This window comes from Sciurus carolinensis, chromosome X (assembly GCF_902686445.1).
Source record: "Sciurus carolinensis chromosome X, mSciCar1.2, whole genome shotgun sequence".
NCBI lineage: Eukaryota > Metazoa > Chordata > Mammalia > Rodentia > Sciuridae > Sciurus > Sciurus carolinensis.
The window spans coordinates 1,867,663-1,882,188 of NC_062232.1; the positions used below are offsets into that span (position 1 = coordinate 1,867,663).

A 14,526-nucleotide genomic window follows, 5' to 3' on the forward strand; every position below is an offset into this window, starting at 1 on the left:
CGCCAGGCTTCGGGGGCCGGCAGGACAGAGGAGAAGAAGGCGCACTGGAAGGACCCACCCTGACTCAGACTGGAAAGGACGGGGGTCCGTTTTGACTGGATCACACCCACCTGCACCCTGTGTAAAGCCAGGACTTCCTCCTCCAAGACAAAAGAGAAACGTCGGACGTGGCAGTTCCTTGGCTGAGCCCATTTCTCAGTCAGCGCTGAGAAATGCATTTCTTTCCTTTTCTTTTTTTTTCTTTCTTTCTTCTTCTTTTTTTTTTTTTTTTTTTTTTTTTTTTTTTTTTTGTCCAGTGGATTGAACTCTGGGGCCCTCGACCGCCAAGCCACCTCCCCAGCCCTCTTTGGTATTTTATTTAGACACAGGGTCCCGCCGAGTTGCTCAGGGCCTTCCTTGCTATGTTGCTGAGGCTGGCCTCCAACTCACCATCCTCTCCCCTCAGCCTCCTGAGCTGCTGGGATGACCTGCGTGCACCACTGCGCCCGGCTGAGAAATGCATTTCTTTAAGATATTTAAATGAGATTCTTTTTTAAACAGGGGCCTAGCCCTACCCTTCCAGTGCAATATGTGGTTTTTGAGTGGGACCCATTTCCTGAGCAGGGTACAGCCTTCCAACAACACCCTCCCCGTCACCGGCTGCTCTCAGACTACGATCCATGGACTCTGCTGTTTGCATTTTTCTGGTTTCAAAGACTCAAGCGTCCAGAAAGTTCTACCGATAGAGATGAAAAAGTTCCACATGAACATCCATAAACTGCATAGAAGGTGGTAAGGAATGAAATCCTAAATGCACACATGGTAGATTTCAGATTCTCCCCGAGACGACCCATGTCATTTGAAGGGGAAACTTAACTCAAAAGAACAGGTTTAGCCAAACAGAAACCCGTGCGTGCCAGCCGGCACTGGGTCTGCCCGGGGCGCACGCACACCCATCTTCCAATGGGTCTCCTTCCAAGGGATTTCAAGAAAATCAACAAATGCACAGTAGAAGCACAACTCCTAACGGGTCAGATTTAAAACCTACGACCAATTTCCTACAGTGCCGCGGAATCTCCAGTTGCTTAAATAACGTCCGGTCCGCAAAGCGGCAGGTCTTCCCCAAGCTCTAGATAAAGATGGGCCTTCGCAGACGTGGGAAGGTCCTCCTCCCACCAGGAGAACCTTTCTTGGGGTCCTCGGGTGTGCGTCTCCGCGTGCTGGGCAGGCTGACATCTTCCCGTACCTGGCATGAGAAAGACAACGGAGTTAGTGGACATTTCCACAAAACTGGGTGCTTCTTCTATTTGCATTTTTTAAAAAAAATAACATAAACGTGCCCTGAATCCTCAGCTCCGCTTTCCGCGGTTTCGGTTACTCGCGGTCCTAAGGGGCGAAGTGGAAAATCCCAGACATGAACCCTTCCACCCAAGGAATGCGCCACGTGCTGTTGCGGGCAGCGCCCTCTTCTGTTCCCAACGGGAACTGACTCTCTCCTCTGTGCAGCGTTTCCAGGCGATATACCGGACCCACCCGTGAGTCACTTAGGAAATCGCCTCGGTTACCAAATCCAACGTCATGGTGGGTGATCTACACACGCTGGCATCCAAGTGACCCCTGCCTTCCTCAATAATGAACCCACAGTCAGTAGTGACACAGGCAATTTTAGTAGAATATAAGGTTGTGATTGATTGTTCTATTTTACAGACACAGGGTCCAGGACTTGTTGAACTTCCAAGCAGTCCTGGGACATAATCCCGGATGGATAAGTGGAAGATCAAGATAAGGCAACATTTTCCCTGGCAATTCCGGCAAAGATCCACCCGTCTCAATTCAAAAGGGGTGTCATCCCTTAAAAAAGAAACTGAAAGGTATTTTAAAGGTCAATTTTCAGATGGGACAAGCTACCCTCATCCTAAGGCACCGGAAAATGAGATGGATCAAATAGTGCCATCACCCACGAACTAACCCTCACTGGCACCCCCATTGATGGGAGAAGATCGGGCTCCACAAAGGAATCTCTGCCCGCGTGAAACCGTCGCGCCCGGTCCTTCTGTGTTGCGAATCCCGGAGATGTTGCCGGTTCCGTTGTGTGTGCGGATTAATTGAGACGGATTAAAATTTAAATGTGTCTGGGGTTCAGAAGACAAGGCCAAAATCCAAATTTGTCACAACAACAGAAAGCAAGTTGACTGCGAACTGTGTCAAGCCTTCCGATCAGTTTAAAGATCTCCCAGGGAGAAATCTTTCAGAAGAGGCAATTGGAGGAGGGAGGCCTGGACAAACTGGGGGTATCTAAATGACTTATGGGTTCAAAGACCCACAGCTGGAATCTGCTAGCTGGTAAAGCTAAACCCAAGTCAGGGTTCTTCTGAGACAAAGAGATGGATGTGTGCGGCATGGGCCTTCCATTCCTCTGCCATGTTTCTCCTCTCAGATTGACTTCCATCCAGACTTCTTCTCGATGCATCCATGACAGGCCAGGGTGGAGGTTTCTTACAGAGACCATTTCCTCTGGACAGGTCCCTCCCTCCCAAACCCAAGCCACTGCTCAAAGACTTGGTGTTCCCTCATGGATGGTGAAGATCGCCCGCCAACCTCCTGTTCCATGTAACTGGGGAAATCATAGGAATGAGGTGAAAATGGGGAAAACAAATAGACCCATCTCTGACTCTACTTCACTCCTCTTACACCGGACATCGTGCTTGCTTGGAAGTTCAAGGAAGAAAGAGCTCATGTCAGTGGCAAAAGTAAGCAGTGTACAAATTGGCAACCCAAAAGATCTTTACAACTGATATTTTTAAAAGAGAGATTGAGATGGTCAATGAAGTAGACTTGAAATAATTTTTTGCCATTTCAGAAAGAACTTGGTGATGCCATTTGGGGTAGCCTCTGGTGTGCTGATACACACACACACACACACACACACACACACACAAGAGGCTCAAAGGGGTTGTTATGGTTTGGATACAAGGTGTCCCCCAAAAGATCACGTGGGAGACATTGTAAGAAATTTCGGGGCTGGGGAGACAGCTCAGTCAGTAGAGTGCTTGCCTTGCAAGGATAAGGTCCTGGGTTCGATCCCCAGCACCCCAAAAACAAGAAAAAAAAAAATTTCAGCGGTGAAATGATTGGGTTATGGGAGGTCTAATCTAGTCAGTGGACTAATCTACTTACATAAATGGACTGAATGGTGACTGTAGGCAGGTGGGTGTGGCTGGAGGAGCTGGGTCACTGGGCACCTGCCTTTGGGGACTATATCCTGTTCCTGGCTCCCTGGGGACTATATCCTGTCCCTGGCTCCATGGGGTTTATATCTGGTCCCTGGTGAGCAGAGCTCTCTCTGCTTCCTGGTGCCACGTCCTGAGCTGCTCTCCTCCTCCAGGCCCTTCCGCCATTTTGTTCTGCCTCACCTTGGGCCAGAGCCATGGAGTCGGCCCACCAAGGACTGAGCCTCTGCAAACACAAGCTCAAATCAACTTTTCCTCCTCTAATTGTTCTTGTCAGGTCCTTCGGTCACCGCAGCAAAAATACTAACTAAAACACTGCCTTTTGCCAACACTTAAATATTACACGGGAACTGTTCTAATTTCTAGAAAAGACACTTGAAGAAATTGGGCATGGGGGTGCACACCTGTCCTCCTAGGGCTTCAGGAGGCTGAGACAGGAGGACCTCAAGTTCAGGACAGCTTTACAAGACCCTAAGCAACACAACAAGACCCAGTGTGAAAATAAAAAATACAGCTAGAGGGATAACTAAGTGGTTCAGGATCCCCAGGGTCGAATTCCCAGTACCAAACACAAAAAAAAAGAACCTCAGGAGTAGTGTTTCTCAAACACAGCACTGCAGAGGTCACCTGGGGCGAGGCCCGTACACCTGACCAGGAATGTATAAATCAGTTACAGTAAGAAACTGACAGTAGCTAATAAAATACAACAAACTCACACATTCCAAACAGAACATTCTCGACTATACACTCTAAAGAGAGTTCGAGGAACGTGGTCCCTTTTTCTTCAGACGGCCTCTGGACGGTACCCGCCCGACTTCTTGTGCTGATACGATGCTTCCACTATGAGAAGCAGGTGGGGAAGGAGGGAAACCTGCACTGGGAGTTGGGATGTTCGGCTCTGGTATCACTCCTGTCCACCTGCTACCCAACATGGCGGCTCAGTGACTAACAGGTGGGTACCCTACACAGGGTGGATACCCAGGAAAGGGAGTCCTGGGGTTTCATCATGGGATCCAAACAGTGTGCCATGAAAAAACTTAGAAATGGTCAATTTCTGGAATTTTCCATTTACTATTCGAGACGGCTGCTGACTGGAGGTGACTGGAATCACAGGTGACGATGTGTCAGATCAGAGGGACTCGGTTTTGCTGTTTCTTTGCTTGCGTCCTGACGGATGAAGGAGGCAATTGGGTAAAGGCCGACTCCCCTGGAAGTGGGGTCGTATCGAACTCTTTTTGTTCATTTCCAAACGTAAAGACGTACCTTCCAAAAGGCGAGTTCCTATCCTCAGAAATTCTTGAAGATTTCCAAGTCTTTCTCTGGCACTGGGGCGGTGGTCTCCCAGTCATTCTCGGAATACGTCTCAAAGTTGGAGGTATCGCCGTCGCTGGATAACTTGGGGACGATGGGGGGCTGCAGGAGGCCACGGGAACAGAGAGTCTCAGTTAGAAAGGGCGGGCATGGGGACCCTGTGCATCTCCCTTCTGCTACAGGACATAAAAATGGAATGGATGTGAAAAAGATGAACAGGTTTCCAAGTTCATGAACAGAGAGGGCAGTTTTCCAATGTTCATGAACAGGGAGGGCAGATTTCCAATGCTCATGAACAGGGAGGGCAGGTGTCCAATGTTCATGAACAGGGAGGGCAGGTGTCCAATGTTCATGAACAGAGAGGGTAGGTTTCCAATGTTCATGAACAGGGAAGGCAGGTTTCCAATGCTCATGAACAGGGAGGGCGGGTGTCCAATGTTCATGAACAGAGAGGGCAGGTGTCCAATGTTCATGAACAGAGAGGGCAGGTGTCCAATGTTCATGAACAGAGAGGGCAGGTGTCCAATGTTCATGAACAGAGAGGGCAGGTGTCCAATGTTCATGAACAGAGAGGGCAGGTGTCCAATGTTCATGAACAGGGAGGGCGGGTGTCCAAGTTTATGAACAGGGAGGGCAGGTTTCCAATGTTCATGAACAGAGAGGGCAGGTTTCCAATGTTCGTGAACAGGGAGGGCAGGTTTCCAATGTTCATGAACAGGGAGGGCAGGTTTCCAATGTTCATGAACAGAGAGGGCAGGTTTCCAAGTTCATGAACAGAGAGGGCAGGTTTCCAAGTTCATGAACAGAGAGAGCCAGGAAGCAAAGCTCTGTGAGAGAGTGAGTCTGACACTTATTGCTCTGATCTGGGGGATGTTTAGGGAATTAAGGGAACAAGGATGGTCCCTGGTGCCTGCCAACTGCACTCCACCATGAGAATGGCCTGATTCTTTATTAAAGTGCAGATTCCCTGGTGCACCTACATCCAGGACCTTCTCAGAGAACTGGTCTAGATTCTGGAAAATTCCACCAAAATGGAAATGGGCACCCAGACTCAGATTTGAGTATCACTGTTGCAACTACTCAACTGCCACAGTAGCATGAGAGCCGTCCCTGGCAGCGTGTGAGTGAGTGGGTCTGGATGTGTGTCAATAAAACTTTATTTACAAAATCAAGAGAAGGGCCGGGTTGGGCCCCCCATGTGAGGTGTGCAGACTCCTGGATACGTGATGGCCTAAGCCACGTCTGCCTTGGAGAATCTGTGGTGGGCACAGAAGCCCGCTGATGTTCCACCATCCTGTGCAACCTGAGGACTGGCTGAGAGGGGTCTACGCAGGTGAAGCTCCTCATTTCTCTCCTCAGCTAGCCTCGCCTCACGAGGCCCAGTGATGCTCAGATTTTTAAGTCCAGAGAAAGCAATTCTTTCACACCATGGGGTGAAGAAGGAGCAGAAAGTTCTGCAGGTATGGGCAGAGGCTTCCCAGCTCTGTACTAGAAGTCAGACTAGAGTAGGACTGGATGAAAGAGTGGTGGAAATTAGAAAACGTCTAAAAATTAGAAAATGTCTATCGGAATGGGTTTTGATGAGCCGTAAGACACTGGAAGGATTAAAAAAAAATCTAATAAAATGCCCTGACAGAGAGGAGGCCTGAGAGAGGAGCAAACGGGGAGGGAGGTTTGGTCACCGGTACCTTTGACGGTTTCTGCACACTGTGCACACATCACCTGTTTGAAGGATGTTTAAATAACGCCGTTTCACACAAGAAAACCTGGAAAAGACCTCGACCCCAATGGAGTCTTGGTGCAGGACTCCCTTCGTCCACTAGCCTGGCACCATGACGGCACCCTGCACAGAGGCTAGACGGAGACCTCACCCCTTAGCCTGCCGATAACTCCTAGCTAGAAAGAGGAAGGACCTGAGCTTCCCCAGGGTCTCACACTGGTAAGGGATGCAGCCCGGTCTCAGGAGGCTGAGGCTGGAGGATCACAGGTTGGAAGCCAGTCTCAGCAATTTAGTGAGGGCCTAAGCAACTCACTGAGACCCTGTCTCAAAATAAAATGTAAAAAGGGTTGGGGATGACATGGCTCCGTGGTTTAAGCACCCCTGGGTTTAGTCCCTGGTACTAAAAAATTTTGGACTGCAGAGCTGGGCGCGACAGTCCACGCTGAGAAGGTCCCTGGCACTAAGATGCTCATTGAACAAATTGAGGAAGAACAATGAGAAACTAGAAATAGTACCCAGCTATCCCACTTCAGGGTACATGTGCTGATGAACTGCAAGGAGCACGCAGAGAGCCCCCCGCATGCCCACAGGGCTATTCCAAATGCTAAGGAATGGGCTCAGCCTAGGTGTCCATCAGTGGACGCATGGATAAAGAAAAAGCAGTATATGCACACAATGGAATACTATTCAGCCATGAAAAAGAATGCTCTGCCATTGGCAGGAACAGGCAGGGAACTGGGGGCCACTCATCTTAAGTGACAGAAGAAGCCAGGCCCAGAAAGACAAGTAGCCCCTGACTCCCGCTCACGGGTGGGATCTGAAAACCTCAGCCAGAGAGCAACAGAGCGGTCCTCGGAGGCTGGACTCACGGCAGGCGGTCAGCGAGGTTCGAGACGCCACAGGGAACCTCATGAAGGCCCGCGCGTAGTCACCAGCACAGGGGACACTGAGCGCAAAGGGGCCTCGGCACGTGTGTGGATCACACGGGACTCCGCGCTGCACGGCGGTGACAGATGCAGACACCCAAGCCGGGCAGCCCTCCCGCGGGACCTGAGCGAAGGCTGCCCTGGGTTCCAGGTCGGCTGTTTGAATATCGCCTCATGTTCTGCGCCATGTTGAGGCCGCCAAGGGAGGGATTCGGAAGGGGCTCCCCGACAGGGCAGGTCACCTTGAGTTTCCTCTGGAGGACGGTGTCCCAGTCCACAGCGCGGAACCACCGGTGCTGCTTGATGTCGTTGGCGCCGTTCTGCGGGAGAGACGCGGCCAGGTCAGTGTGTCCCTCACTGCCCAGGGCAGGAAAGGGCTCCAGACCACGTGCACCCGGCCGCATCTTCTGCCGAATCCCAAAAGTGCCCAGAGCCGGGTGCGGTGGGGCTCGCCTGTCATCCCCACGGCTTGGGAGGCTGAGGCGCGAGGATGGCGAATTGGAGGCCAGCCTCAACCACTCAGCCAGACCCTGGGGATGTGGCTTGGTGGTTAAGCACCCCTGGGTTCAATCCCCGGCACCAAAAGCCAGACAAAAAAAGAATTGGTAGGGCGCCCCAGGTGGGTGGGGACTGAAAACAGTAAGCGCCAACTATCAGCAGGGCCGGGGCTCATGAAGCAAAATATCAAAAAAAAAAAAATGGAACCAGCATGTGACTTTTAAAATAACAATTGATTCATGCAAAAGCCGGAGCACCCCTGTCTATCAGAGCACGGCTCACACTAAACTGAGAGGTGGTCATTCTAGAAACCGGCCTGGACAGGTGAGTGGACAGACACAGTGCAGCCCCGCCACACGGTGGAATAGTATTCACCCATAAAAAAGGAAGAATACCAGATCAAGTTCCCAAATGAGACTGAATCAGGAGAAGATTGCATAGAATGGAAGAAATCAGACCCAAAAAGTGATGCTTTGTACGATTCCATTCATTCAAAGGGCCAGAACAGGGAGATTCTATTTAAAAAAAAATCTGATTTGTGATTGGTTCAGGTCACTCAGCAGAGCGGGGCTGCCGCTGTTCAGACGCTGCCAATGATTTGCAACTGACCAGGGTGAGGGCTGCTTGTAATTCTGAATATAAGAGCCGCACACGCCTATCATCCCAGCACCTCTGGAGGCTGAGGCTGGAGGATCGTCAGTTAGAGGCCAGCCTCAGTAACACAGCAAGACTCTGTCTCGAAATTAAAAAAAAAATAAAAACAGCAGGGGGTGCGGCTCAGGGGTGAAGCTCTGGCATTCGATCCCCGGTACTGGAAAATAAATGCCCCGGGACATGGACGTGGGGACACGGGGTAGAATACTGACCTTCATGTTTCCCAGCCGCTTGGTCCGGTCAACCACCAGCAATTTCTTAATGAGGTCTCTGTTCGGGGAAGGGACACACAATCAGCCAAGCTCGGCGAGAGCAGGTTCGTCGGGCACGTCATCCCGGGGTCCCTGGGGTCCCTCTCCAAGTTCTCGCCCCTTTCCGTCCTCAAAGGATGGACTCGGTTGAGGCTGGACTGCCCGCTCGCCCGGCAGCCCTGAGGGAATAGGGCTCAGTCCATCGTCACAGAACCGCACCCTGGAACGGGCTGTGCCTCGCGGAAGGATCCGGGCCCTGTGCGTGAATGGACCCGCCCACCAGTCCGTAGTCCTCACGGGCCCAGGAGACGTTGGCTGGTGCCAAAAGGAACCGTCTGCGTATTTACGCGGTTCCTTTTCCAAAGGCCTGCGTTCCTCCCGGGACCCCGGCCCGGGTCTCTGCAGCCCGCCAGTAGTTCACTAGGACTTGCTCCCGAGGACCGACGGCTCCTGACCCCGTTTCCAGGTATCTCAGAGGTACAACGAAGTGTCCCCAGGACCTTTGCACGGCGCGGAGAGGCTGGAGTTCCCTGGCATCAGCTATGGTGCTGGGTCTCCCTGGGAAGCTAAGGCTCTAACATCCAGAGGCCCGAGACCCTTCAGGGCTGCCCGTGGCACCTGCCCCGCCCGATGCGGGATGTCCACAGGGAGCGTTGGAGACGCTGCGGTTGGCAATGCTGTGCACCCTGAGGCACCCAGGGCGCCCTCTCTGGGTCCAGTTGCTCTGAGAGAGCACCTGAGACCAGAAGCCAACCCAAGCCAGGGCTTTGGTGGATCTTTCCGGAAGATAAGAAAGGCTTTCTGGAGAAAACACAAGATCAGGAGGAAGGAAGTCGGCTTTTGGTGGAGTTGGGGGCTTTGGATCCGTGGATCCAGCCACCGCAGTAGGAAATATTACGGGGGAAAAAACAAAACTTATGTCTGCTCAAGAGGAAAGGCTTCTCCCTGGACCGGTCCCTACACCCAGGCGGCAAAACCACTGCTGACAGAGCGTTTGTCTGGCGTTCAGCATTAGAAGCCGTCGAGGGACAGATCGAAAAGCTGGAAAGTTATTCAGAAGCTAGAAGAATCCATGAACCTGGGCCTTCTTGATATATTTTTTTGTTGTTGTTAATTTTAAAATTTTTTGGTACTAGCGACGGAACCCAGGGGTGCTTCACCCTAGAGCTGCAGCCCCAGCCCTTGTTATTATTTTATTTGCTATGTAGCTGAGGCCGGCCTCCAACCTGTGAGCCTCCTACCTCAGCCTCCCTAGGTGCTGAGATGATACGTGAACGCCACCATCCCCGGCCGTAACTGGATTTTTTTAAAGCGTTTCGCCACCCACGTGTAATGTCACTCAACGGGAAGGGGCTTTGGGGACGGGCAGACTCAGCAATGCACTCGGCTCCTCTTGCTAAAAAATAGCTCTTCAAAGCGGCCGCTGGGTCAGGAGAAAACCTGCTTTGTTCGGAGACGGCCTCTGACAGGCGACCGCTTTTTGAGTATCTGGAAAACTGGAATCGTCTTCACAAAACCCGTCTTTCTCCCGTCAATCACCTCAGCCCGGCCAATGCTCAGCAAATGCGGAAGCATCCTGGTGGCGGCCGTCAGCGGGAGGATTTTAAAGTCCCTGAAGGATGAGGCCAGTCTCCGCCCCACAGAGAAGGCCAGTTCTGCTGAACCCAAGAGGCTCCGGAGGCTGAGGCAGGAGGATCGAGTGTTCAAAGTCAGCCTCAGTCAAAGTGAGGCCCTGAGCAACTCAGGGAGACCCTGTCTCTAAATAAAATGCAAAATAGGGCTGGGGAGGGGGTTCAGGGGTGAAGCACCCCCTGGTTCAGTCTCTGCTACCCCAAGAATAAAATAAAAAGCAGAGGTTGTGCCCAGGAGCCGAAGCCCATTCGATCCGGTAGCGAGGATCCCGGCCAACCGTGAGCTCGGCTTTACAGAAACACCCCCCACCGAGGGCGCGCGGCTACTCACTTCGCGCTGAAATCCAGGTGTCTCGGGAAATCTATTCTGCCAGCGAGAATTTTCTGATAGATGCCAAACGGGTTGTCATCGAAAAACGGAGGAAACCTGTTGGGAAAATAAGCGTCTATTTTCAGTGGGGAGAAAGTGTGGAAAAAGAAAGTTCTCGAGGAAAGAGGGCTGCATCCCTTTGATGGACATCATTCCTTTCCTGTGCACCTTTGCAAAAATGTCCTCTCGCACCCTGAACCCACTGCGACCTGAACGCACACTGTCGGGTGCAGGTTTTTCCTCAGACGGAACACAGGGTGCCCAGCGGTCTGGGAAGGTTCCTTTGGAGAGGACAAGATCTCCCAGGGAAGGTCAGATAAATCAGCATGGCTCTCTAGAAGGTGCTGGCGGGCAGCAGATCTAGTGTAGAAGTGGACAGTTTGAGGCCCCCGATCTGGTTTTGTCGATAAAGTTTTATTAGTTAGTGGCCCCTGATCTGGTTTTGTCAATAAAGTTTTATTAGTTAGTAGCTCCCTGGTTTTGTTGATAGTTTTATTAGTTAGTGGCCCCTAATCTGGTTTTGTCAATGAAGTTTTATTAGTTAGTGGTCCCTGATCTGGTTTGGTTAATAAAGTTTTATTAGTGACCCTCAATCTGGTTTTGTTGCTAAAGCTTTATTAATTAGTGGTCCCTGATCTGCTTTTGTTGCTAAAGTTTTATTAGTTAGTGGCCCCTGATCTGGTTTTGTCAATAGTTTTATTAGTGGCCCCCAATCTGGTTTTGTTGATAAAGTTTTATTGGTACCAAGTTATGAGCATTCAGTGACATACGGTCTGTGTTTGCTTTTGAGCAACAAACAGAATCGGTAGCTACCAGGGACAAGGGTGCTCTGCTGAACTGAACATTTTTTCTCTCTGTTCTCGTTAGGAGACAACACCCCTAGAAATACAAAAATTTAACTGAGTACTTTTGGGCATTCATATACTTGGTTTCTTTACTGCCTTGAATTCCATTTCAGTTCCTACATTTTGTGATGCGGCATAAAGGTTAGTTTTCCAACAGTGGGTGTGAAGTTAGGAGCAACCATGCATCAGAAGGTCGGGAGCAGTGCTCCGTGCCCAGGATCCAGGGACTCAGGAGGCTGAGGCAGGAGGATTGCAAGTTGGAGGCCAGCCTCAGTGAGACCCCATCTCTAATTAAAAGCATAAGAAAGGGCTCAGTGGTAAAGCAACCCTGGGTTCCACCCCTGGTAGCACATTAAAATAATAGCAATAATAATAATAATAAGAATCTCGATCCTCATCTGCTCCACGCTTCTCAGACAAAATAGGGTGGCAAGGCTGCTGGAGACCGGGGTCCCCAAGACTCGGCTACAGGGCCAAGCACTGTGCACGTGCAAGGGTTGGGGGTGAAACCTAGTGTCAGACAAAGCCCTGGGGGGGGGGGGGGGCTGGCTTGTCCTGGAGAGCAGTGATTCTCAAGGAGGGGTCCCAGGGAACCCCAGGGTTCCCAGGTCGGTCAGCAGCCGTCCGATCCTTTCCCTGACTCCAAACAGGAATGGGGGTGGATTTCCTTTTTTTTTTTTTTCTTCCTACACCGAAACCCTGAGGCTAGCGTGGGTCTGAGCTCCCTGTGGGTTTTACATCAGCGTCTTCCACCCTCCGCAAATGAAAAATGAAAAGCTATCTGGAAAAGAAATCGGGTCTTTGCAGAACATGGATGGGCTGTTCCTCTGGTGGTCATTCCCTCACCCAAAGAACCCGACAAGGTCACGCCTGCGTGAAGGAGTCGGAGCAAAGCAGAGGTGACTTGAAGTGTCTCTGAGGATGCGCTCAGGGTCCATGCACATCCTGCACCTGCAAACCCTGCACCTGCAAACCCTGCATCTGCAAACCCCGCACCTGCACATTCCGCACCTGCAAACCCTGCACCTGCACATTCCACATCTGCAAACCCTGCACCTGCACATCCTGCACCTGCAAACCCTGCACCTGCAAACCCTGCATCTCCAAATCCCGCACCTGCAAACCGTGCACCTGCACATCCTGCACCTGCAAACCCTGCACCTGCACATCCTGCACCCGTAAACCCTGCACCTGCACATCCCACACCTGCACACCCTGCACATCCTGCACCTGCAAACCCTGCACATCCTGCACCTGCAAACCCTGCACCTGCACATCCTACACCTGCAAACCCCGCACCTGCACATCCTGCACCTGCACATCCCATACCTGCACATCCTGTACCTGCAAACCCTGCACCTGCACATCCTGCACCTGCAAACCCTGCACCCTGCACCTGCAAACCCTGCACCTGCACATCATGCACCTGCAAACCCTGCACCTGAGCTTCCGCGGGTTTCCCTGCCCCAGCGGGCAGGGCTCGCAGATTCTGGGGGAGAGTCAGGACTGTCACCAATGAGGAAGATCCAACCGCTGGTCAAAGGCTTCCAACTATTTCACACCTGCTGCCCGACCAGTGCTCGGCTGAGCCGAGGGTACCGCAAGAGTCCCAGGCAAGCACCGCAGTCATCGCAGCCTGAAATTCTACTTCAGCGCTGTCCTGGTGGGGGCGAGACGCCGGCAAGGCCGCTGTCGGGCAGTGCGTTCCGAGCGCGTGCTGACCAGGGGTGGATGGATGGACCAGCCTTCAGCCCGGACTCTGGAATGTCCTATTCTATCCTCACTGCGGAGGCTGGGGAACCTCGTTCTGCTTAAGAGGCGGGGACTCGGCCTCTCAGGCAACGCTGCCCCCTTGTGGATTTATACGGAAGCGGAACGGCCCGGAACCGGGGGAGCAGGAGTGAGTCCTAGCTTTCCTCTGCGTGGGGCTGCTGACCCTGGGCATCGCAAGACGCTGCGTGACCGTGAGGTGCTACATGCGCCTGAGAGAGGGGTTGGGAAGACTCAGGTGAACAGGTGGGCAGGCAGAGATCCCACGCGGGACACCCGGATAAAAACACAGCTGGGAAGAGAACAGGTGGACCAGGGACAGGAAGCCAGACACACGGACAAGTGTGCAAATACAGATCGAACCCGTAGAGATGACGGACGGGAAATGAGGGACAGATGACAGACGGGGATACAGACAGGTGCATGGAGGTAGGGATGGAGGAGGAGGTGGAGGGAGGTGCACAGATGATGGGTGGATGGATGGATGGATGGATGGGTGGATGGGTGGATGGATGGATGGATGGGTGGGTGGATGGATGGGTGGGTGGGTGGATGGATGGGTGGGTGGGTGGATGGATGGGTGGACAGGTGGGTGGATGGATGGGTGGATGGATGGATGGGTGGATGGGTGGGTGGATGGGTGGATGATGGATGGGTGGATGGGTGGATGGATGGATGGGTAGGTGGATGGGTGGGTGGACGGGTGGGTGGATGGGTGGATGGATGGGTGGATGGATGGATGGGTGGATGGGTGGGTGGATGGGTGGATGATGGATGGGTGGATGGGTGGATGGGTGGATGGGTGGGTGGGTGGATGGATGGATGAATGGATGGGTGGGTGGATGGATGGATGGATGGATGGATGGGTGGGTGGATGAATGGATGGTGGATGGATGGATGGATGGGTGGATGGATGGGTGGGTGGATTGATGGATGGGTGGATGGATGGATGGTGGATGGATGGATGGATGGGTGGATGGATGGGTGGGTGGGTGGATGGATGGATGGATGGATGGTGGATGGATGGGTGGATGGATGGATTTATGGGTGGATGGATGGGTGGGTGGGTGGATGGGTGGATGGATGGATGGGTGGGGGGATGGGTGGATGGATGGATGGATGGGTGGGTGGATGGGTGGATGGGTGGATGGATGGATGGGTGGGTGGATGGATGGATGGAAGGTAGGATGGATGGATGGATGGGTAGGTGGATGGGTGGATGGATGGGTGGGTGGGTGGATGGGTGGGTGGGTGGATGGATGGGTGGGTGGGTGGGTGGATGGATGGATGGATGGGTGGGTGGATGGGTGGATGGATGGATGGGTGGGTGGATGGATGGAT

At 52.4% G+C, this 14,526-nt stretch overlaps 1 protein-coding gene across 1 annotated transcript in view; it reads right to left on the reverse strand.

Moving 5' to 3' along the window:
- Nucleotides 1-410: 410 nt before the first annotated feature.
- Prkx (protein kinase cAMP-dependent X-linked catalytic subunit) overlaps nucleotides 411-14,526 on the reverse strand; it is a 60,660-nt gene continuing 46,544 nt past the window's right edge. The window contains exons 5-9 of the mRNA XM_047535806.1: nucleotides 10,532-10,627; nucleotides 8,531-8,588; nucleotides 7,409-7,486; nucleotides 4,473-4,622; nucleotides 411-1,225 (exon numbers count right to left, since the gene is read on the reverse strand). Of these exons, the coding sequence (XP_047391762.1) occupies nucleotides 4,497-4,622; nucleotides 7,409-7,486; nucleotides 8,531-8,588; nucleotides 10,532-10,627 (358 nt within the window). The 3' untranslated portion in view covers nucleotides 411-1,225; nucleotides 4,473-4,496. The remainder of the gene's footprint in view (nucleotides 1,226-4,472; nucleotides 4,623-7,408; nucleotides 7,487-8,530; nucleotides 8,589-10,531; nucleotides 10,628-14,526) is intronic.